Source organism: Falco rusticolus, chromosome 4 (genome assembly GCF_015220075.1).
Source record: "Falco rusticolus isolate bFalRus1 chromosome 4, bFalRus1.pri, whole genome shotgun sequence".
Taxonomy (NCBI): domain Eukaryota; kingdom Metazoa; phylum Chordata; class Aves; order Falconiformes; family Falconidae; genus Falco; species Falco rusticolus.
The window spans coordinates 53,886,673-53,909,712 of NC_051190.1; the positions used below are offsets into that span (position 1 = coordinate 53,886,673).

Consider the following 23,040-nt stretch of genomic DNA (forward strand, 5'->3'; position numbering starts at 1 on the left):
AGGACTGTAAGAACTGAGCCCCTTCCTCTATCCACTCATCCCCCTTCCCCAAAAAGCTATTTTTCTGTTGGCCCCACAACAGTCTAGTTGTCTCACACACATGCACGCACCTCCCACCAAACCCAATGCAAAGTCTGTAACATGTGAAGCAACGGCAGCAGCCAACATGCCCATCTGACTCCTCATGCAATTGCCTGAAAAGAGTCTTAAAAAAAAAAAAAAAAAAAGGCAAAGCAAATAAAAGTAACAAAGAAAGTGGTGGAGCTTTAGGTTTTCTTTTATAAAAGACAATTCGTTTATTGATTCAGTCCTTCCACTTGCAACCTCTTTGGTAACAGTCGTAACACTTCCAGACTGGGAGAACACAGTGGAAAGGCCCAGTTCTGACCTCTTACCACTTTCAGAGCTCAGCAACCCCTGATGTGCCTTGGTGAGAGGTCAAAAGCAGGTTTCAAAGCACGGCCAAAGACCTGGCCTCTAGGGACAACCCAAACCAACCTACCCTACCCTACCGTGACTCATCTTGCTCGTGGGTAGCCCAGAGAGCAGCCCCAGCACTCCCTGGCAGAAGATGGCTCAGGATGGGGGTGCACGTTGGACCCTTGGTGCCAAGGCTGACTGTGAGCTGTGCCCTGGAAGGCAGCTTTGATGCACCTCTTGGAACCTCCCAGACATTGGCCAACGGGGCCATCAACAGAGCAAGACTCACCCATTCCTGCAGGAGGCAATGACTTGCCCCAGTTGGCCCCATGCTGATGGACTAACCCAACCATCTCGGCCTCCCCCTCATCACACCGTCCCAAAGAGAGTAACTGCTGTACTTGGAGTTAAAGATAAACATATATTGATTACACATGGTCATAAAAAAAAAAAAAAAAGGAATAATAATAATACATTTCCTAGAACATTACTTAAGATGCTTCCGAAAAGCATCCAAGCTTCCCCTCCCCTCCCCGCCTTCCCTTATCTATACAGAATAAAGTGCTTTGTTTAGTTTGTTCACACTAGTAGAGCCACCAATACACTCTTTAACTTGGCATGTTTGGGCAACCGATACTGAATGCCGTAGAATAATACAGAGCCAAACACCAGGCATGAGAAACTAGTTTTGAGGCAAGTGCTTGGGGTTTCATTAGTTTCCTTCAAGTTCCACGCTACTGAGGTTGTTCTTACTCCAATTTTTCCCTCGTTTTAATTATTATTTTCTTCCTTTAGCAAGTTCGACCCAACTCCCGTCATGGTTACGTGTCACTAGGCAGGGCTGCGCGTGGGGAAGCTCTCTCCATCCGTGTGAACAAAGGGTGTCTGTCCGTCCATCCTTCCCTCTCGACTTCGGCCAAACCAAGAGTTTGATCAGTGGAGTTGTCTAGCAGCGGATGCTCGTCTCTATTGCACTGTCACAGCCGTTCCCACCTGCCGGCCGTCCATCCATCATCTCCTTCCCACCGCGCTGGGGTTATGGCTGTGGTCCGAAGGGCCAGCTGTGCCTCACGCATGTGATGAGGCTAACTGGTCTGTGCTACCAGGCTCCTGGGATCTATAAACCAAAAATGACCCTCCCCAGATGACTCCCTCCCTCCCCAGAGTGCAAATGAAGGGGGGGGGGGGGGGCAAAATTACAACCCGGACAGGTCTGGGGTTAGGCGCATGGGCAGAGCTGTCAGCTGAATGTTGCGGCATATTCATGAACTGCGTAATGGAAATCAAGCTCCTCTCCACCCTCGCGGTCTGCCAAAGAAGGGATGTGAGAGATTAAGGTGCAAGAGTTAAAAAAAAATAAAAAATAAAAATTTTAAAATAAAACATTAAAAGCTTGAAAACAACAGACCCAACTCCCCCGCCTTCCACCCCGTCTAACCCAACAGGTGCCAACAGGGCCGACCGGGATGGATGCAGGATGAGACGCTGCAGGAGCGTCTTGTTTGAGCTCTTAGTACATTAACGAAAACCAGACATGAAGAGACACATTGTGGCCAAGTAAGGGTGTAGACAAAAGGGCTCGGAGACCATGTAGGACTCCTGGGAACTGCCCAGGCCTTGGAGAGGGGAGGGAGCAGCAGGGATCTGGTTCTCCAAAGTGCTGTGTGCATGGTCACATCTCGACGTCTCCAAGTGGCTCTATGAGCAGGCTCTCGAAGGGGATTGGACGCGGCTGGGATCAGTCACTGGGCTTTCCACTGGCTTCTAGCCTCAACGAGGTGCTCTCATCTCACAGTGCCATCCAAGCGGGACAGGTCCTCACTGGGAGAAGATCAACTGGGACAGGGAAAGCCACCTCCAGGTGAGCAGTACAAGGGAGCACATGTTGGCGTGGGTGTTTACTTGGGGGGAGAAGTCTACCAGCCACACAGGCTGGTGGGCTCCATCACAGGAGACCACACAGGCAAGGTAAGCCCTTCTTGGGGTGCAGTGCCCCCATCTCATCTCAAGGCTGAGTGTGAGGGGATAGAAGCACAAGACAGCCCAAGTGGATAGGATCTGGGAGACAGTGGAAGAGGAGACAGCACAGACCACTCTACTGAGGCTCTCCAACACCTCCAAGGGTATCATTGAACACTTCTCTAAAGCAAACATCTTCCAGTCTGGGTCACGGTCCCTTCAGAAACCCAATGGCCCCAAGAGCTGAGTGCCCGCATCCCTCATGGGTGTGTGCTTGAGAAGAGTTTGCACCATCCCAATAAGCCCCAGGGTCATGGAGGAAGGAGAGCAGAGAAGCCTTTGGTACCCATCTGAAAAGGTCAACACAGCAAGGCAGCTCTGCCATAGCATCCTCCTTTTGCTCAAAGCAGATGGAGATGAGGGTAAGCTTACTGGTACTGACAGCAGTGCTGGAGGTCCACAGGATCCCAGCCAACATGAGGATGAAAAGCAGTTTGTTCCTCCAAAATGCTAACATTCACAACAACAACCAGCTTTCCACAGACGTCAGGCACAGGGCAGGCACCGCTCAGCAGGAGGGGACACCAGCCACCTAACCCGTCACCTCAAAGAGCACCCAGGCGAAGAGCAAGTGCTCCCCTGTCCTGCCCCTACCAGGCTAATGCTCCTGCACGCCCCTGGTCAGCAAAGCCCCTGCGCACGTGGCTGAATCCCCCCATCTCTGCAGGGACAGCCTCACTGCTGCCCAACTGCTTTGCTGACTTGGTCCAGGAGATGAAGCACCAAGACTCCTTGCAGAGCCAGATGTGGCTCGATGCCCCCAGCACCCTGCCATCACCCAGAACAAGGTGCAAATGAGAAAGGCCTCCTACAGCCTGCTCACTGCCCTCTCTTCCTTCCTGCCTACCAACTGCCCTGCTCATCACCTCCTTCATGACCTGACCCACCATCCGCACGCATCCACAGCACTGGCCTTGGGAGCAAAGCACCAGCTGCAAGGCACCCCACCTCTCGGCCAGCATCTCTCTGCCCGTGCTGGATGCTGTGCAGCCAGCCCCTGCAGCGCTCCCAGTTCCCCTGACCCCAAAGGGGGCACTTTCCGAGGCAGGGAGACCATGAAACTGTGGTCAAGCCAACACCTGGCACCCCAGGGCAGAAACTCAGCTTGGATGCCAGCCTCCAACACAAAGGTAACAACAGCGAAGCCTTCCTCTTCTCCTCTGCCAGCATGAAGCCAGCCTGCATAACTGAAACCGAAGACCAGCTCAACTTCAACAAACACAACGTGGTCAGAGAAGCACTAGCCAACACCGTGGGGCATCACCAAAGCAACCACAACCTTCACCAGTCCCCTGTGGTCCCCTCAAGCCAGGGCAGAGCAACAGATGCCAGCCCCACAGGGGGAGGCAAAGCTTGGGAGAGCGACACAGGCAACATGCTGGAGGATGGGACATCGCCATCAGGCTGAACGCGGTCTTGCTTTAGCTCTGTACCTTGCAATGGGACCCAACCCAGGGCTCACCCATCAGTCAGGGGTTTATTCAAATTGTTAAGGCACTATTCTGGGCCGATTCTGCCGAGTAACAGCGGTGTCCTGCTTCTCTGTCCTAGGCCACCCTCCCACTGGTCCTGAAGCCATCGGAGCTCTCCCAGGGACACCTTGCCAACTCCTGAGCATCCCCAGAAGTCCAGCTCCTGCTGGGATAAGCAGAAAGGGCACGCCAGAGCCCAGCTCCCCTAGGACACCCCAAAAATGATCGGACAGCAAGCTGCTGCTGCCCCAAGATGCAACACTGATGTTTGTGCTTTTGCCCATTGAGGAGGAAAAGCTGTTGCGGGGAAGGAAGACATGTTGAGGGCTGCTAACAAGAGCGGGCTGATGGCTTTCCAACAGGGACATCTGCTCGTTTGCCGCGGGCCACCAGGGAGAGCAGATGGGGCCAGCGGGGGCTCCTCTGTGGTGCCCACCTCTCAACCTCTTGGGAAAAGAGCCTGAATTGAAAGACCAGATTTACAGTACGGGGATTCAAGCACCACTAGCTAGATTTCAGCTTGTCATAAATACTGAAGTGCTGGTAGGCAGTCATTCGGCTAGCGAGCAGGCGCATGACGCCGGTGAGCTCAACCCTGGACTGTGCAGCATCTTGCTCCTCCGAGCCTCGCCAGCATCCCGGCATGAGGATGAAGCTGATGCGCAGGAAGGTGAAACAAGAAAGTGATGCCTATCACCTACACCCTTACGGACGGACAATGGCTCCCCCCGCAACACCCACAGTCCTCGGGGGGAAGGCTTCCTCCTGCTACCCCTCTCCGTGGAGAATGACGGGTGAGAAAAAGGGAAAAAAAACCCCAAAACAACCCCAAAACGAGGAGGAAGGGGGGTAGAGAGCAAGCGAAGCCTTGGCTCCCCGGAGGGAGGCGTTCCCGAAGGGCAGAGCAGTCCGTGCGGGCACAGGGCTGGAGTGGGGGCACCTAGTTGTTGTTCGAATTTATCCTCCCTGCGGGAAACAGGGGAGGGGGTGGTGGTAGGTGAGGAGGAGGAGGGAGGGTCTGTGGAAGAGGATGGAGCAGCGGCAGGGGCAGGGGGGAGACGCCAGGGCCAGGGGGCAGCGGAGCCAGGCTGGCAGTGGGTTGGGGGGTGGCTGTGTCCGAAGCCAAGGGGTTGCTGACGCGGAAACATTTCTCCTTGTGGGCTTTGAGCATGTTAGAGAAGCGGAAGCGTTGGCCGCAGACGTCGCACGGGTACGGCTTCTCGCCTGTGTGGGTCCGGCGGTGCCGCTTCATGTTGGGGCGGCTGGTGAAGCTTTTCCCGCAGATCTCGCAGATGTAGGGCTTCTCACCTAAGGGATGGGGGGGAAAATGGATGAGAAGCTGGTGACTGGGCTGGTCCCACCCCCCCAAACTCCATCCTGTCACCCACCCGAGGATGCTACTACCCCCATCCCATGGCTCTTTCCCGCAGGGGGAAGGGCAGGGAGCTCTCACCCGTGTGTGTCTTCATGTGCTCATCGAAGTACTGCTTCATGTTGAAGTCCTTGCCGCACCACTGGCACATGAACTGCTTGTGGCCAATGTGGATGCTCATGTGGGAGCGCAGCTGGTACTTGTACTGGAAGCGCTCGTTGCAGTTCTGTGGGGGCAAGAGGGGGACGAGCTGCTGACGAGCACCCAAAACACCCCTCTCATTCCCCCTGATCACCAGCATGTCGGAGCAGTGCAGAAATCACTTCCCCCCAAAAAAACCCAAATCAAATAAATGGCTTTTTTGGGGCATACTCAGCCACATTTGCAAGCTGGGTGGCCTGGCGGTAGGATGCAAGGTCCAGGCACTGGAGGGACAGATCCTGGCACTGGACAAGTTCCATCAAACCAGGAGGGGATGCAAGGTTTGGAAGAGCGTGGGAGCATCCCTACAGCTGCACTGGCTCAAAGCATGGGGGAAGCCCCAAGAAGTGGAAGATCCTTCCCCAGATCAGGGGTTATGTCCTTGTTTAAGGGGATGCAGGGTGGGGCGACACACAGCACCTTACCTCACATTTAAAAGGCTTCTCCCCAGAGTGCTGGAGCGAATGGACCTTGAGGGACATGCTGCGCTTGAAGGACTTCCCGCAGGTCTCGCAGGTGAATGGCATGTCCTTGGTGTGAGCTGAAGTGGAGAGCAGCAGGGTCAGGTGCCCTCTCAGCACCTCCAGCATCCACCACCCCCAGTCCCACTGCCGCTCTCAACGCCAGTGCCCAACCCCAGCAAACACAAAGCCATCTCGGGAAGATGTGCGGCAGCAACATTTCAGGTACTTCCCTAACTGCCTGCCAAAACCTCCTTTTATTTTCATCTCCTTGGTGCCTGCAAGCCTCAGGGACCCAACCACCGCTGATACGTGCAATTTGCTTTTCAAAGCCCAGCACTGGTGTGGTCTGGTCCTCTTTTACAAGGGAAGGGTAGTTACACTTCAAACCCTCCTTTGATCACTTCTGAGGTCTTTTCTTCTGGTTAAATTAAATAAATGAGACTCTCCAGCATCACACCTGATTGCTCCAAACTCAGATCTCAGCAGATACACGTTCAGCATTAATTACCAGGCCAAATTTCAAGGCCCCTGTGTTGAGGTGAGAAAGCTCACCCAAGAATAAGCTCAGTCCAAAACTCCCAACACAACTGCAACAAACCCTCACCCTTCATTGCCAAAATGATGGATGAACACCCCTAACGAGTTCTCCCCATGGCACCAATGCCTCCCGCACTCACCAACCATGTGTTTGCGCACGTGTGCCATGGTGTAGAACTTCTTCTCGCAGATCTCGCAGGAGAACTTCTTCTCAGCATAGCCATGGACAATCTTGTTGTGCTCGTGGAGGGACCAGAGCTTCTTGAACCCCTTCCCGCATGTCACACACTGCAAGGAGAGAGTGGATGGGTAGGGAAGCAGGGGAACGTGCCCAGGTACCACCAACATTTTCATTTTAGCTGGCTATCAGCTTCATCCTTTGAAAAGGAACACGACTATGAAACCTACAGCTAAAGTACCACAAAAAAAAACCAAACGACCACCCAGTCTGCTATAGACCTTGCCACTTCAAAATCTCCAAAACTCAATTTTCTATCCATCGGATAAGGAAGGGATAATGACTTTCCAGGGAAGGACGTGGCATCTTCATTGACAGCTGCTTAGGACTGGCATAAACAGCAGCTAATGCACCAAGACCCTGTTCCCAGCTGGGGATTTTATTCTTGCACACAAAGCTTTCACATAAAAAAGAAACCAAACAACCCTCTGTGCATTAGAAGGTTGCAAAGACTATAGGAACAAGGAGAAACTCAACCCAGGGCAGTGCAGCTTCAGTCTTCAGCAGATATTACGGATAGTTCATCACTAAGTGAGTTTCCCAAACGTATCCAAATAGACCAAAATGGACCCAAAACCCAGTCCATCAGCACAAGCAGAACAACATGATGTGCCAAGCCTCCCCCAGGGAGTTATGGTAGAGATTTGCTTCAGCTCCAACAAGTCCGATGCTTCTCTGCAAGTTCTCAGGGAAAGCTCCAACTTCAGCATGAGATCTGTTTGAAGCATGTGCGATCAGTTCGGTGCTTGGGGCAACACAGGAGAGCGAAGCCCACACAGGGAACCTTTGCTGGAGTGCAGGGATGGCAGGCAGCACCCAGCCGAGGACGCTGCCAGGAGCCAAGGGTCTTTCTTCCCTCCAAACGTCAACTTCCCCTTCATCTCTCCATGACTCATCTTCCTCTCGGCCAACAGAGATAAAACCATCCCTTCTCCTTGCAGATGTGTTGGGAAAATAATTTCATGCCTGGGAGGCATCTCACAACAGCGCACTGAGCGGTACCAGCCTGGGGAGGGATTCCGCCAGCTTTTCCTCCTGCCCACAGGAACAGATGCTCGTTGATGAGATTCAACCAAATTTTGCACTGAATGAGGCTGTGACACCATGGAAAATGTGCCATTATGCCATGTAGTTACAGTATCTCTCTCTATATAGTCATATTTAGGTGCCTGAGAGGCAAAATTAGGGTCACAGAGGCATTCCCAACACTCATCTTCTTCATCTTGCCACGCCTGAATATCACCATGAGTAGTCCTCTGAGCTTTACTGTTCCTTGCTGTACATTTCCACGCATCAGAACAGGTATATCTCTGCTTTAAAAGATACTTCAGGACGAATTCAGGACCAGAACCTGACAGCAAAAACACACCAATATCCATTTTCTCCACTTAAAATGAAAAAGGCTACAGGGAAATTTTAAAATTAAAGGTAGAAGGAAAGCAGGAGGTGTAGGAAAGCCCCCAGGCTGGAAACAAGCACCCTGGAGGGCTGAGCTCTGTTATCCTCAGGTACTGCAAAAATGCATCACTCAAAAAGGTGGAAGTCATATCCAAACGAGGGGAAAAATAAGAAGATAAATTCTCGCAGGTTAAGAGGAAAACCATACTAAAGCTGGCCAAAAAAAAAAAAAAAAAAGACTTTGAAAAACAACCCAATGAAGCAAAGGATGAATAATTCTTCATGCAGCGGGGCAGGATGCTCGTTACGGTGTCTGTGGGCTGTGGATGGCAATGGGAATGATCACAGGGAGTGAGAGGAAGCCTAACACCTGAAGCATTATAGGTGAAGTTTGGGAACAAAAACAGGGAAAAAAAGGAGCAGATCTGAGTGGGATAAGAGGGATGGTCCCTCCATGGATCTGGTTAAAAGACAAGAAATAAAGACTGTCCATTATAGGTATAGAGTAAAAAACCCACTATCCCTCTTCCATCCAGCTATAATTCCATGGTATATTGATTAAGTTATTCAATATTATCAGAGCAAATGGAGTGAATTTGGCTATTTGTAAAATTAAAAATGCTCAACTAAGTAAGAGGTAATGATCCACGTTTTCTGCAGGAGGAGGTCACCACATGGGCAGTCGTGGTTCATCCTATTCAGAAATGACCTGAAAAAGGGATAGAAGCAGGGGAAAAAACCCAGTGAAGTGACAGCCCCATGTTATTCATCAAGAAAGCAGATGAGGCTGAAGAAATGTTTCAGGAATACACATTTCTAATTGCATAGGCTTTATGACAGGCTCCGAAACAGCTACCACCACACAGGTATCGGAGCTGCACTCATCCATTCTGGAAAAAGCATCCAAAAAAAGCAATCCCAGGACCATGAATTTTTCAGGAAGATGCACCAAAGGGTCATGCAGGCAGCAGCTCCTTCACCTGCTTGAGCCAGGACCGCCTCTGCCTCTGTATTCCCCGCATGCCCCAATGCCAAGATCTGCTTCGTTCCCCATTTTATTTGGGGTGCCATTGGCAAAGGGCTGCAGTAGCACTTGGGTTGTGTTACTTCCATCTAGGAGAGCCACAAGATCATTTAAAATCCGCTTGCTGGCAGGAAGGACGATGGTCAAAGCTCTCCAGAAGTTGATATTTTTTTAATTAGTAGCAGCAGTGTCATGCAAAATAGCTCATCAGGGATTAGGAGATGGGTTGCGGGGATCTGCAAGAACACAGATGTTTGCTGCTCTGATGGGATGCCTACCTATCCCCCCAAAACTGCACTAATTTAACACAGTTAATTTGCAAACACAGGATCTCGTTAGCATTAGGCAAAGGACACACTGAGCCCGAGCCGCGCATGGATGTCAAAAGCATTCGGAAATTTGCTAATACGCAAGCTAAAGAGCACAAAAGGCAGATTAAAACCATTTTAGCTCATGTCAGCAAATCTTTGAATTAAGCTAAATTGGTTTCAGCCTGGGTGGGAACGGCTGGAGTGTGTCTCCATCGGGGCTCACAATGTTTTATCCAGATTAACTGAATAAACTCAAAGAAAAATTACTGCATGTTTCTACCCGGCCAGCCAAGGGGAAGCCACAGTCCCCCAGCACAAATCCTCCGGTCCCACACCACCGTGGGACCCTCCTGAGCCGGAATACCAGTCACGGGTGAAGTAAGGTTCCCTCCTGTCTGCCATGGGCCAACCACATCAAAAAGCTTATTTGAGCATGAGCCTGTCCCATGGTGTAGCTGGGTGGCATGTCCTCCACGGTAGGTAGGATGTCCCACCATGGTGGGATGCTCCTTCTTGGGTGGGATGTCCCCCCCCCCTTGGTGGGACATCCCCGGGGCTGGCTCACCTGGATGTTCTTCTCGCAGTCGGTCTGGTGGTGCAGCAGCAGCTCACTCTCCAGCAGGAACCGTTTGCCACACTTGTCGCAGATCTGCATGCGGCTGTGTGTGACGTTCATGTGCTTCTCCAGGTACCAGCGGTTGTTGAAGACCCGGGGGCACTTCTTGCACGGGTAGTGCTGCTTCTCCTCCAGCTTCACCTTCTGGCCCAAACTGTCCTGTTCCTTTTTCCTCTTCCTCCCTCGCTGGCCTTCCTCTTCCTCCTCCTCCTCCTCTTCCACCTTGGCAATCTCCTGGGACCTGGTTGCCATGGCAGGTTTGGTGGCTTTGGAAGCTCGGCTGCCTCTGCGGGGCTGCCCACCCTTTTCCCTTTTCACCTCCAACGCGTCTTCATCGTCATCGTCATCGTCCTCTTCTTCTGTCGTCTCCTCCAGGTCTTCCTCCTCGCTGTGCTCCTCCTCCTCCTCCTCACCCACATCTGCATCCTCCTCCTCTTCCTCCTCCTCCTCCCCTTCCTCATTTTCCTCCTCCCCATCCTCCTCTGTGTCACGCCCATCACCGTCAGGTCGCCCCATCACAGCTGCCTCGCTGGTGGCTGCCTTCCCCTCCATGCCCTTGGAGACATTGAGGGTCTGGTTGTTGAGGTTCACCTCCACGATGATTTGCTCCCGGTTGTACGAGCTCTGGTTGTCCAGGTCCTCCTCGGACTCCTCGCCCTCCATCTTACAGACAGCACCTGGACCACCGTCCTTCTCCTCCTTGTAGTACTGCTTGGCTGGAACAGGGGGGAGCGCCCCACCACCTGCTCCGTCCTCCACCCGCACCGAGTAGGGGTCGTTGCCCTCCCGGGCGTAGATCTTGGGGTGGGGGGCATCCACCTCCTGCTTGATCTCGCAGTAGTACGGGGGGGGTCCGGCACAGCCCTCAGCGGGCAGGGCCATGTCAGCGGCCAGGCTGAGCGAGCGGGTGTCGAGGAGGTCCTGGCAGGAGGAGGCAATGTTGTTCATCTGCAGCACGGCAGCCGCGTTCAGCACATCCTGCACATTGCAGGAGTTGACGAGGAGCTTGGAGGTGTAGATGAAGTTGAGGATCTGCTGGAGGCCCTGCGAGGTGAGGGCCTCCAGAGAGAGCTCCACACGCTGCAGCTGCTTGTTTTGGGTGAAGAGGGAGTGGAAGAACTGGCTGTAGGCTGCCAGGACCCCCTTGTGCGCTGGGAAGATGCTCTTGTGCTGCACCAGCACGATGTCCACGTCGCACAGGTCCGGCTGAAAGAGGCGCTGCTCGTTCAGTCTGTCCATCAAACACGTGAAGTGGAGGGCTACATCCTCCACCAGGGAGTACTCAGCCGAAGGGTAGTCAGTCGTTTTTTCGACTATCAGCTGTGGGGAGGAAGGAAATAAAATCATTCAAGAGGGTTCTTTCCCCAGGAAAACACCCCACCCAGGCATGCCACCCATCCCTGTCCATGCATCCAAAGTCAGGGATGCCAACCAAGAAGTTCCATCACCAGCTCCATCCTGGAGATGCCAACCAAGAAGCTCCACCACCAGCCCCAGCTTCAAAACACCAAGAAGCTCTACTACTAAGCCCACCTTGGAGACACCAACCAAAAAGTTCCACCACTAGCTTGAGTCCAGGAGACTCAACCATGGAGAAGAAAGCCCAACGAAAGGACAGGCCGAGGCCATACGAGCACTCACTGACATCTCTCCAGCCTGGGTAGGAGGCACCCTGGCCACCCCACCACCAAGGCAGTCCAAAGCCTGGCTGAGCTGTCCACACTCATGCAGAGGAGACGTCATGCAGCAGAGGGGATGCCTCAACCTCCCGAACCAGATGGAGACCCCAGGGGGACATTTGCCCAGCACAGAAAGCCGATTTTAGGCACCAGCTGAGATTTAACCCCCCAGATAGAAGGAAATTAGCATTTTAAACCTCCCTGCTCTACAAGATAATTACATAAAACACAATATTCTTTAATATTTGCCAAAGTACGCCGCATGCTCAGAGTCACGTTAGCAGTCACCTCGCTAGCTGGATTCACCGGGTTGATTTATGCACTTTTTTTTTAATGCCTATTTTAAATCGCCTGGGGAAAGGCACTACCTGGAAAAATTCATATCAGGGAGCAGCATCCCCAGGCTGGGAAATGCCGTGACTGCCAATGTTCCCCAGGCTGCGTTTGATGGATATTTAATTTAGCTCACATGTATTTTGCATGGTGCAGGCCCCGTCTGGACGTTCATCACCTCTCCTGGCAGTACCTGAGCCCCAGGGTGGGTTTGCCAGCTGCATCCCAACTGCAAGCGCTATCCCATGCCCTAGATCCTGATCCTGTATTGAAAAGTAGGTGGGATAACCCCTTTCCCTCTGCTTCGCATTGGCTTTCCGTGCCGAATTCATGGATGGGGATGGATCTGGCCACTTGAACATCCTCTTTCCCCACCATTGTGGGATGTGACCAAGGCCGCAGTGCAGAACAGTGGCAGAGATGGAAGCTTCAACCTGCCAGGTTTTTCCTGCACCTCCTGCTCCAGAAAGAGTTTCTCAACTCCCATTTTTTTCTGGGACAAAAGACAACTCTTGATCAACACACGAATTCCAGCAAGACACATTCTATTTGTCTTTTTTTTTTTGTGAGCCAAAGGCAAAAGCACACACAGACAAAAATGCTTAAATAATAAAAAAGGGTGTTTTCTTCTCTGTTTTCTCAACAAGCAAAAAAACCCTTTCCCCCTCCCTGCCAAAATTTTTCATTTTCACTGAATTTCTGCTCTGAAACCAACCCGCCCAACCAACAGGGTCCTCAGTTTCATGTGGCCCCAGAAAGCCCCAGCAAACATTCGCACCTGGGGAAAACAGGGACAAAACAGCTCCTCTCCAAGCCCTTGGCTCTTCAGCCTGCAGCGGGGTAAAGAGGTCGTAAAGGAGAGGGGTTTATATCTATTCCCATATATATTTTTATGCAAGTTTCTCTATATAGATTTCTATAACTTTTGTATTTCATCTATTCATTTATATATAGTTAATCTCTTCATATATATACGCAAATGCATAAATATATAAATAATTAAACACTCTTTATATACACATTTATTACAAAATGCTGCATCCCAGCTGGAATATCCACCTACCCCCCCACTCTCTAAGCCTCGTGACTGCCAAGGACATTTCGACAAGAGGAACTTGGATGGCTCAGCCCCCCCCCCCAAGATGCACAGAAAATAAATAACAATATAATAAATATCGAACGCTTAAGAGACAGCAAGCTTTCAGCACAGTGGTTTGCTGTTTGCCACGGACTCTCCTGCTTTGCTTTCACTATGAAAAAAAAAGGGGAAAAAAATGAAATTCAGGTTTTTGCTCCTGGGATCCATCCCACCTCGCTCCCCATAGAGGATGCCCCAAGCTCGGCACGGCCACAGCCACGGAGAAGCGGGTGCAAAACATGAGGAATTGGGTCCAGCGGGCGGCATCACCTCTGCACAGCCCAGCCTGGAAAAAAAAAACCCAACTGATTTTTTTTTTTTTTCCTCCGGATCAAGGTTTTTTGGCAAAAAGGGGCTGATCCCTCACCCAGTGCCGGGGCTTGCCAGGCAGTTCTAATCAGTCCCAGCAGCGGCAAGGACAATGCGTGTCTTGGCTGCGTCCCGTCAGTGACTTCAGCCCGGGCTTGTCAGTGGGAGGTTTTTGCTCTTTATTGCTATCAGATGCTTTTCGTGAGCTCGCCTGGAGCTGGAGCCCCAGCCAAGGCAAGAGGCGCCTGCCGGGGTGAGATCCCAGGAAAGACCCCAGCTCGCCCCAAAACACCCCTCTGGCAGCTCCCATCCCTGCCACTCCACTGCAGTGGAGAAGGCCAATTAATCGGGATTAATGGGACGGTTAAATACATCACCCTTCCCCTGGGAAAACACAAATGTTTTAAATATATAAATAAAAAAATACAGACTCTAAAAATAATATATTAAAAATTACTTAATTTTTTTAAAAAAAAAAACCATCAGTTTTGCCCTTTTCCACCATCACCACCTTGGCCCTCCGGGTTGGTTTTGTCCCACCAGCAGCCCACCATGGCACGGCAGGAGCAGGTCACCCAGCCCATCTCCATCCTGAGTCTGGACTTGGGGTGCTCACTGGGTGCACCAAACCGGAGCGAACCCTACACCACCAGCCCCCACCATGTACCGCCAACCTCCACGCAGGGCCCTCGCATCGTCAGTGTTGGAAAAAAAATAACAACCTGCAAAAATTATTCGAAAGCAGCGTGGCTGCAAAGTCCCCACCCCGACGGGACGGCGGTGCCTCCAGACAGCCCTCCCCGCCTGACACTGCCCTCCAGCTCTATTTTAAGAGTGTTTTCAAGCACCCTTGCCAAAGCCCCATCCCAAAACGGCCAACAGGGTGGGAGGGAGGCCAGAGGATGGGGAGGATGCTGGGGGTGACTGGGGGACAGAGGGATGCGGGTCGGCGGAGCCCTGACAGCAGGGGATGCAAGGAAGAGGTAAGAGCAATATGGGAATGATGGCTGAAGAAGACGTTGATGCTTGCTGGCCCAGGGCAGCCTCTCCCCGACAAAGCCACCAAAAATCCTGCTATAGGAGATGGAGCCCAAGCACAGCCTTGCTCCCCTTCCACCCGTATCCCCCTGCATGCCTCAGTTTCCCTGAAGAGCCCCACCAAGACCCGGTCACATCCCTGGAATGGGGGCTGCTGCTGGATTTAACTCAATGTACTAAGACAAAATGCTGTTTATCTTAGCAGGTATTAAAGAGCTGGATCCCTGAACGCTCCTGCAGCAATAAAACAATCTGAGGACCAGCAGGTCGGCTCACCCTCAATATATTTAAAATCAAATCTGCAAACCCCCAGAAGACCATCTCCGACATTCACCGGCCTCTCCATTTATTTATTTATTTATAGCCACGTCTATCACCCTCATCACTGGAGCAGAGGACCACGAGTATCTCTCCTGTGTGAGCACAAGGATGGGGTTTGTGGGGCACAAAAAGCACATTCAGGTGGCCCCAGCGCCCGCTCCACACCGGGCGGAGCAGTGGGACCAGCTGCCCGCAAACCAGTTTCCATTCGGCACAAAACGTGGGGATTCCCTTCACATTTGTCACCCCCAAAACTCCCATGAAAAACAGCAATCTGCTTTTCCGTATCACCTGCAACCACCAAAACATTTTCTTACATTCAGTAAGAAGCTGCATTCAGGAAAACTGCTTAATTAGTCACTGAGTACGACGTTAGCACTTGCTCCTCGAAAAAATACCCCAAACCCCCATGTCCTATCCTCGCTTTGAACACTGCTGCATTTCAGTGTGAAAGAGCTTGGTTGAAACTATCTGATGCCAAAACTTGACTTCTGTTAAAGAATGAAATAATGTTAAACCCCCATATTTTTACAGATTAATTCAAATGATACAAAGGCATATCTTAGAAATCCCAAAGATACCCGCGCTTCCAGTTTTAATCCCCAGCCCCCTACAACCTGCCCTCTGCTTTCAAGACCCTTGGATGAAACCTTCAGCCTTTTCTCCGTAGTTTTGAGGCTATAGAGATGTTTTTTTAAGAATAACATGATGCTCGCGCCTTCCCACAACTTCTGAAACCAGGATGTACCAAGATGAAGCCGCGCCAGAACCCGCAGCGCTGCCTGGACAGTACACATCCCATACATCACCAAAACCACCCATTTTTGGACCATGGCCATGCATGGAAACCTGGCAGTGGGGTAAACCACATCCCAACGTGCCCTTCCCTCACCTATTGCCTACCTTCGCTGCTCCGCTCGCCCATCGCCTCCCTCCCCAGGGACCTCTCCCGCTGGTGCTTTGCCCTCCCGTGGCACCGACCTTGCCGGGGGTGGGGTTTGTTCACTTCTCCGACGGGTGTTTTTATTTAATTAGGGGAGGGTTGTCCGGAAAAACAAGCAGGAAAGGAAAACAATAGCTCAGCCGCAGCCCCGCCTGGCGAGGCGCCGGCCGACATGGCCCCAAGCACCCACCGCCAGCATCCTGCCCGCTGGGATGCTGCCGGGGCTGGACTGGGCACTCGCCACCATGGTCCCATCCCAGCTCCGGAGGCCACAGATGGCCACGTCCCTTAGGCTGGTGGTGACACCGTCTAATGCGGCGATTTTTTCCGTATGTGCTGTCTAAAAGGTTTGAGGCTGCCCAAAATATAGAGCCATATCCAGGCATCTGGAAGAGGAAGCAAGGGGAAGGGGCTCAGCGATGCTCCCAGAGCCTGTCCCACCCACCCCGGGGTGCCGGGAACCCCAAAAAACACCTCCAGCCTCTGTGCAAGTGAAGAAGAGCATTCAGCCTGGCTGGGGGACAGGCAGATGCTTCCCAGGGTTGGTTTTTTGTTTGGGTTTTTTTCCCTTTTGGTTGTTTTTGTTTTTAATAGCATCCAGCGTTTACAAGCTTCGGCTCAAAGATGCTTTTCCAGGGAGCAGCCTGGGAAGCCAGCAGCAGCGCCAGGCCCAGCGGGACCATCCTCAGTGCGAGGGAACAGGGACAAATCCTTCCCCCATCCTCATCCCTCTGCAGCTGAGGAGTCACCTCTACAAACAGGGAAAAGGTTCATTCGGGCTTTTCTTGTAAGCGCCGCCACGGCTGCCTGTGGCTTAGGGAGAGCAGGGGGATGGGGTGGGATGAGCAACATGAGGCTTCATCCCATTGGGAGCAGGCGCTGGCTTACAGCAGCACAGCCCGCAGAGGGTTAATGGCTGGTTGCTTGCTTATTTACTTTATATTTTTTTAATTTTTTTAACCCCACCAGCCGCTCTGGGCATCCTTCTCCTTTTCTTCCACGCACAGAGCTGCAAAGCCACAATGACACTTTGCAAGGACGGATGGAGAGGCCAACCTTGCCGTCACCCCCCCCATCCCCAAACTGGTCCAGTGAGGCGACACTGCAAAGCTGCTCCTGGGGGATGCCACCACCACCACCACCACGCGATGGCATCGGGGACACCCACCAAGGGTGACAGTGCCCTCCACTGCCATGCCCTGAGAGCGGCTCAGTACCCTCAGTGTCCACCCTGACACATGCGAAGGTGAGCACTGTCCCCTGTGCAAACACAGCCTCCCTGCTGCAAAAATACTGAGGCTCCAGCCCAGCGCCGCATTATTTTCAGCCCAGGACAAGTTCCAGTCCCTCTGCTCCGGCAAGAGACTGGAGGCACCGAAACTGGGGTGGACGCACCCATCCATCTGCCCCTGTCCCCTCTGTCACGGCCAAAAGCCGTTCCTTTGGGTGCAGCTCAGCCAGACCCAACACGCGGTGCAAAGCTCTGCTGAGCTCTGCGCCAAGCCCGTAGTAGCAAGATCAGGCATTAAACCCCAAATGGATGCTACAGGATTTCGGCAGAGCTGGCATCCTCCTGGCAAATGCCAAATACAGCCGGGGCAGCCAGGCCACGGGTTCCCTGCCAGCACCTGGCACAGCCAGTGACACCCAGCTGATGGAGATGTCCCCAAGCCACCACCCTGGCACAGGAGCAGGCAGCTGGGCAGGATGCTGCCCTCCTGTCCGGGTGATGCAGGACCTCCCACAGAGTCACTGCTGGGGTGGAAGAGCCTGAGGGGGGACACACACACGTGCAAAGCCACTGTCCCCCCTCCCTCCCCTGCCTGAGAAAAACAAGCGGAGGAAAGATCGAGGGAGGAAACGAGGACAAAACCCAACGCTGACCTCCCCAGCCGGGCTGTCGGCCAAGCGGCTGCGCCAGGGGCCAGCCCCGGACCGCTGCCCAGCCCGGCGTGAGCCACGAGAGGCCAGGGAGGAGGCGAGCATCATCCCGTCAGGACCCTATGGGTGTCCCCAGGGCCACCACGGAAGGGGATGGATGCAGCGGGGCAGGCAGTGCGCTGAGCTCCCCGTAACTCATAGGACCTCCAGGAACCCCAAATTCCGTGCAGGGAGCGTGGACAGGTGCAGTGGGGCAGCCACCGTGCCGCTTGTGCGCAGCCTGAAGCCATCATGTCCCCAAGCCAGCCCCGATGCCACACAATGGCTGAGGAGAAGCCGAGATGCCCGGAAAGCAAGGTGCATGGATGCACAAAGCCTCCTGCCACGTGCTGCTGAATTATGCTGGCACCAGCCAGCAGCATCTCCCTGCCCAGCACCACGGTGCCCATCCCCAGGGAAGTCACCGTGACCTTCCAAGGCGGGAACCTCCAAGGTTTAGCTCCACACCCGGCTCTCATCAGACCCTAAAACCATGGCATTTTCTAACCCAACTCAAGACCACAACCTGCCAGAAAGGCCCAGGGCTGAGCCTCTCCCAGCATCCCGGGCAAAGCTTTCCATCCTGGAGCATCCTCTCCAAACCCTGGCACTGACCCCAGCTCCAGCTCCACGCTAAACCCAACCTTGACCGCACCTCTTTGGGAAGCACCAGCCATGTTTCTCTGGTCCATCCATCCTTCCTGCCCAAGAATTCAACATTTTTATGAACGTGCATTAAAATGGCTTTTTTTTAATCACGGCTGTCCAGCAAATTCAGCAGCTCGGGGAGCAGGGCTTTGAACTCACACAGCCCTGGCTCCGGGGAAAAGATGTAATCCTAAAAATAATAATAATAAAAGATAATTTACTGTTGTTAAATGCTCTACCCATCACATCTGTACCGCCACAGTCAGCCTCTCCCCATATACAAAGTCATCCCAGGGTTCACCATCAGGAGAGGCAGCCGAAGCACCGAGGTTGGCACCGAGGGGACAGAGGCCCTGAAGGACACAGGGACAAGCCCTCAGGTGTCCCCACGTGGGAAACCCGACAGGGCCAGCCCTGCACTGCAAATACTGCTCCAGCAACACAACATAATGTGTTTCCTTTAAAAACAAGAGGAAAAATCAGGGGCAGGTGGCACAGAGCCTGATCCCAAGCTCATCCTCCCCACTGGCATCTGCTCCTCCAGCCTTCCAGGGACCACAGAATCCGTGGGACGTCCAGGCTGCAAACCACACAGGGGACCTAGAGATCCCCTTTTTTGGGGCCACGCAAACGTGGCAGCAAATTAAAAACTTCAGCTCCTGCTTTTCCTGGAGAGCACTTTGTCAGGGCCACCGCCACGTCCCCATCTAAAAAGGCTTAAACGCGGCAGCGCACGAGAGCCCACGGTTTTCTCCTCCAGCCCGAGCGAGGAGGGAGCATGGGGAAATCAGCAATTCCCCCGAAACCTTCAAAGACCCTCTGATGTTTTGACACATTCAGTTCATCCGCAAAAGGTTTTCCCCTATTTTTCCTTCAACAGAAAAATCTGCATCTTAAAAATAACCAATATTTAATTGACTCGCCGGCAACCTCCTGTTTCTCCCTCCCTTTTACAAAGACGACACCTCCAAAGGCAGCAGCGGGTTATTTTTATGGAGGGGGTGACATGCCTCTCCTCCAGACACCAGACAGAAATACAAGGCCATTTATCTCACCCGACTCCGGCATTTGCTTGGTAATAACCTAACGCACCGTTAATTCCTCGCGGGGAGAACAAAGCTCCGCCGCGAAGCCAAGCGGGCGGCAAAGGGGACCCTCCGGCTACCCCGGCAAAGCCCCCAGCGCGGTGTCAGCCCAGCTGGCATCCCCAGGGAAAAGCTGAAACATCTGCACCAGCAAGGCTGCACCCCAGATCCAGAAAAATAAATAAATAAATAAAAATAATAATTAAAAAAATATATCCCTTAATATCTTTCCGAGGAGGATTTTTGCTCCGGAAAGCAAATTTTCCTCTGGTTCTTGCTGAGACCGCGTGTGGAGGAAAGGTTTAATTCCCAACTTTTCCCCTTCTTCCTCATCGGGCTGCTTGCTCGGGTGGGCTCCGGGCATCTCCATCCCCACCTCAGGGCACGAAACGCTCCCCAAAGCCACCCCGGAGCCCCAGCATCTCCCTCCGGAGAGGATGCCGGGGTGGCTCCAGCAGCGAGCCAACACCAGCAGGAATTTCGCAGGCCGAGGGCGGCCGGCCAGCATCAGCCCACCCCGAGCCCCGCTACCCCCGGTACCGCTACTGAGGGGTGCCCAGCCCCATCCCGGCACCCCAGCCATCATCTCAGGCGCCGGATCACCGTCGTTCCTTTATTTTTCCAAGCTTGCACTTTCTTCCCCTTTCCGAAAAGCCGCTCCAATGCCTCCCGGGGTGTCATTCCGGGCATGGAGCCATCGGCGGGGCAATCGCAGCCCCGCACTTTGGGGCATGAAGGACACCGGGGTAGCGGGAACCAGGGTCTTTTGGCACGGAGCATCCCATGAGATGGCCCGTGCATCTTCCCAGCTCAGGCCTGCTCTCTGCAAGTCAAACTCAGGCCCCCAAAAGTCCGCCGGCCCCTAAAATAGGTCACTGCTGCGGGCCAGAGCCCCGCCGCGAGGCAGCCAGCCCCCTCCGTCATCAGTAGTGCGATTAATACTAATACTAATACTAATAATTTATTTTTTTTAAGGCCATGCACGGAACTCCCCCCCCCCCCCGGCGGCGGGCGGGATGCTGCGCCCTGGGCACGGGCATCGCTCCGGCCGCCGGCCGAGCCCGGCATCCCCGCATCCCCCGGGAAAGGGGGTACGGCAGAGCCGGCGGGGCCGGAACTGGCAGGATGCAGGAGCCATCCGGGGAACGCGGCGCGGGCCGAGGGAGCGCGGAGCTGCCGCTGCGCTCCTGCAAGGCCGGCAAAGCCTCCGGCCTGGGCGACCAGGCGGCTCCAAAAGTTTCCACCCCCCCAATAATCGCCGCGACCCCCAGACGGGAGCGCAGCGGTGGGCTGCACCCCCACCCCCCCACCCCCTTCAGCAGCACCATCGCCCCTTCAAGGCAGCCCAGGAGGCGGGCGAGCCCAGCCCCCCCCCCCCGCAAAACCAACCCGGGGGGGGGGGGGGGAGCATTTTTAATGCCATTTTACCAAAGGCAGAACCTCTCCCCTTTGCACAAGGGGGGCCCACGCACGCCCCCCACCAAGCCAAAGCGGCTGCCCGGGCGGGCTGCGCTGCACCCCCCGCCTCCCCGGTGCACGGAGCACGCCTGGGTCGGCCATGCGACCCCCCCGCCGCCACCCCCCGCCCCCGCCAGGATTCGGGCAAGTTTCGGAGGCCCCTGCAAAGTCAGCAAAGCCCCGGGGGGGGGGGGGGGGGGGGGGAAGGGGGAGAGAAGGGGGAAGGGGAAAATAAAAAAGAAGAGAAAAGGAAAAGGGGGGGTTGCAAGCTCTACCATTTTGATGCAAAGGTCTCCGCGCAAAGGAGTCCCGGTCCTCCTCCGCTTGCCTGGGGTTTTTGCTCTCCATGAAAAAAAAAGAAATGTTGGGTTGGGTGGTTTGCTGGGTTGGTTGCTTTTTTTTTTTTTTTCTTTTTTTTTTTTTTTTTGGCTGGCTTTTTTTGCTGGGTTTTTTTTTTTTTTTTTTGGAGGAGGTGGGGGGGGAAATTATCGCGCCGCTGCTGCCAGCCCTGCTTGCATCCCCCGTCCCTCTTTTCCTTCTTTTTTTCCTCCTCCTTTTTTCCTTTTTTTCCTCTCCCCCTTTTTTTCTTTTTTTTTTTTCTCCTTTTTTTCCTTTTTTTTTTTCTTTTTTTTTTTTCCTCCTCTCCTCCTTCTCTTCTTCACCTCATCCTGCCCATCGCCATGTTAGCCCCTTTTAGGAAGACGGAGGAATGCGGAGCGGCGGCGGCTCCGGCTGCCAAGAGCCCCGGGGCCGCTGATTGGAGCCGCCGCATCAGATGGGGCCGCGGCTGCCCCGTTAAAGGGACAGGCACCCGCCGCCACACCGCCCACGCGCGGCCCGCCCCGCGCGCGACCCCCCCCGCCCCCCTTCCCCCGCCCCCACCCCGCACCCCCTCCCCGCCTCACACCTGCCTCTGCGGTGCAGCATCCCCCGGGAGCATCCTCTGCACCCCGCTGGGGGAAACTGAGGCACGGGGAGGGCTTCACACACACACACACCCCCCCCCCATATAAATCAAGAAAAAAGCAGGGAGGCTTTTGGGGGCGTAAACCCCCCAGTCTGGGGTGTCGTGGGGCAGCGCCACTTTTATTATTTATTTCTGGAGCGCTGTCCTGTGTGGGGAGGAAATGGGGATCCCTGGGGTGAGGGGGGTGTTAAGGCACATTTGGTTTTACAAGGGGGGTGCTGATGGGTGGCACCCCGAAACCCCCTCAGGCCCCAGGGTGTGATATGTGGTTTACAGCCACCCCCCGATCCCACCCCCCCACCCACCCCACCCCACCCAAAAAAATAAAGTAGGGTTCATTATTTGCCCCCAACTCTGCTGGGATCTCCCCAATGCCAGCAGGGAAGAAGGGGTTTAGCATCCCAGTGCCCCCCTGTCCGGCCAGGAGCTGCATCCCCCTAGACCCTGCATGCTGGGGACCGAGGGGGCAAAGCTGGAGCAGCTGGCCAGAGGGGCACCTTGCAGGGTCCCACACCTCCGACACTGGGACAAGCTCTGCCCATGGGCACTGGGCTTCACCAGCACAGGAGAAGACCCACGAGGTGCCCAACCAAGGCGTGTCAGGATGGTGACCACCTCCGAAACCCGCTCCTGCCCCCACCATTCCTGTAGATACCATCCAAAATGTTCAAGGTCGAATAAATTCCCTTCTGCCTCCCCAAAAGCAGAGAAACACAACAGCTCGCCAGGGCCCAGCGGGGCTGGGGGCATCCCCGGAGCCCCTGGGCTGCTCCATCCTTAGCCCACCTTCCTGGCTCTGTTCCTAACCACTCCCTGGTGCAGACATCAATGTGGTAACGTCTTGCACTTGTTTAGACTCTGCTTTGGTTGCTGCGCGCGGTAACTTCTTCCAGATGTGTAGGGCTCTACATAATGTTGCCTCGCCACGTCCTGCCTGTGCTGGGTTTGTTTAATATTTATTTTTCTTTTAATGCCCTTTCTTGCTCTCAACCCTGCTTCGCTCTATAGGAAAAAATCCTGGCCAACGCCACCAGCACCTCTCTCCTATCAGAAAGCTTTTCGTGAGATGAGTGTTTGGCTCGTCTAGCATGTCTTCTACCCTGGAAACTTTTCCAAAAGCTACATAAGC

General features: G+C 53.9%; 1 protein-coding gene across 2 annotated transcripts; it reads right to left on the reverse strand.

Annotated features, from left to right (window-relative positions):
* Positions 1-821: 821 nt before the first annotated feature.
* On the reverse strand, positions 822-21,383 carry ZBTB47 (zinc finger and BTB domain containing 47). 2 transcript variants are annotated; one of them, XM_037386095.1, is made up of 6 exons: positions 21,220-21,383; positions 10,022-11,392; positions 6,626-6,773; positions 5,910-6,025; positions 5,365-5,509; positions 822-5,219 (listed from the first exon to the last, which is right to left on the reverse strand). In XM_037386095.1, exons 1-6 carry the CDS (start codon positions 21,220-21,222, stop codon positions 4,852-4,854), a joined length of 2,151 nt encoding a protein of 716 aa, XP_037241992.1. In that variant the 5' UTR covers positions 21,223-21,383; the 3' UTR covers positions 822-4,851. The 2 variants fall into 2 exon arrangements, with proteins under 2 accessions (XP_037241992.1, XP_037241993.1); XM_037386096.1 differs by lacking the exon at positions 21,220-21,383 and adding an exon at positions 12,863-12,917.
* Positions 21,384-23,040: the final 1,657 nt, after the last annotated feature.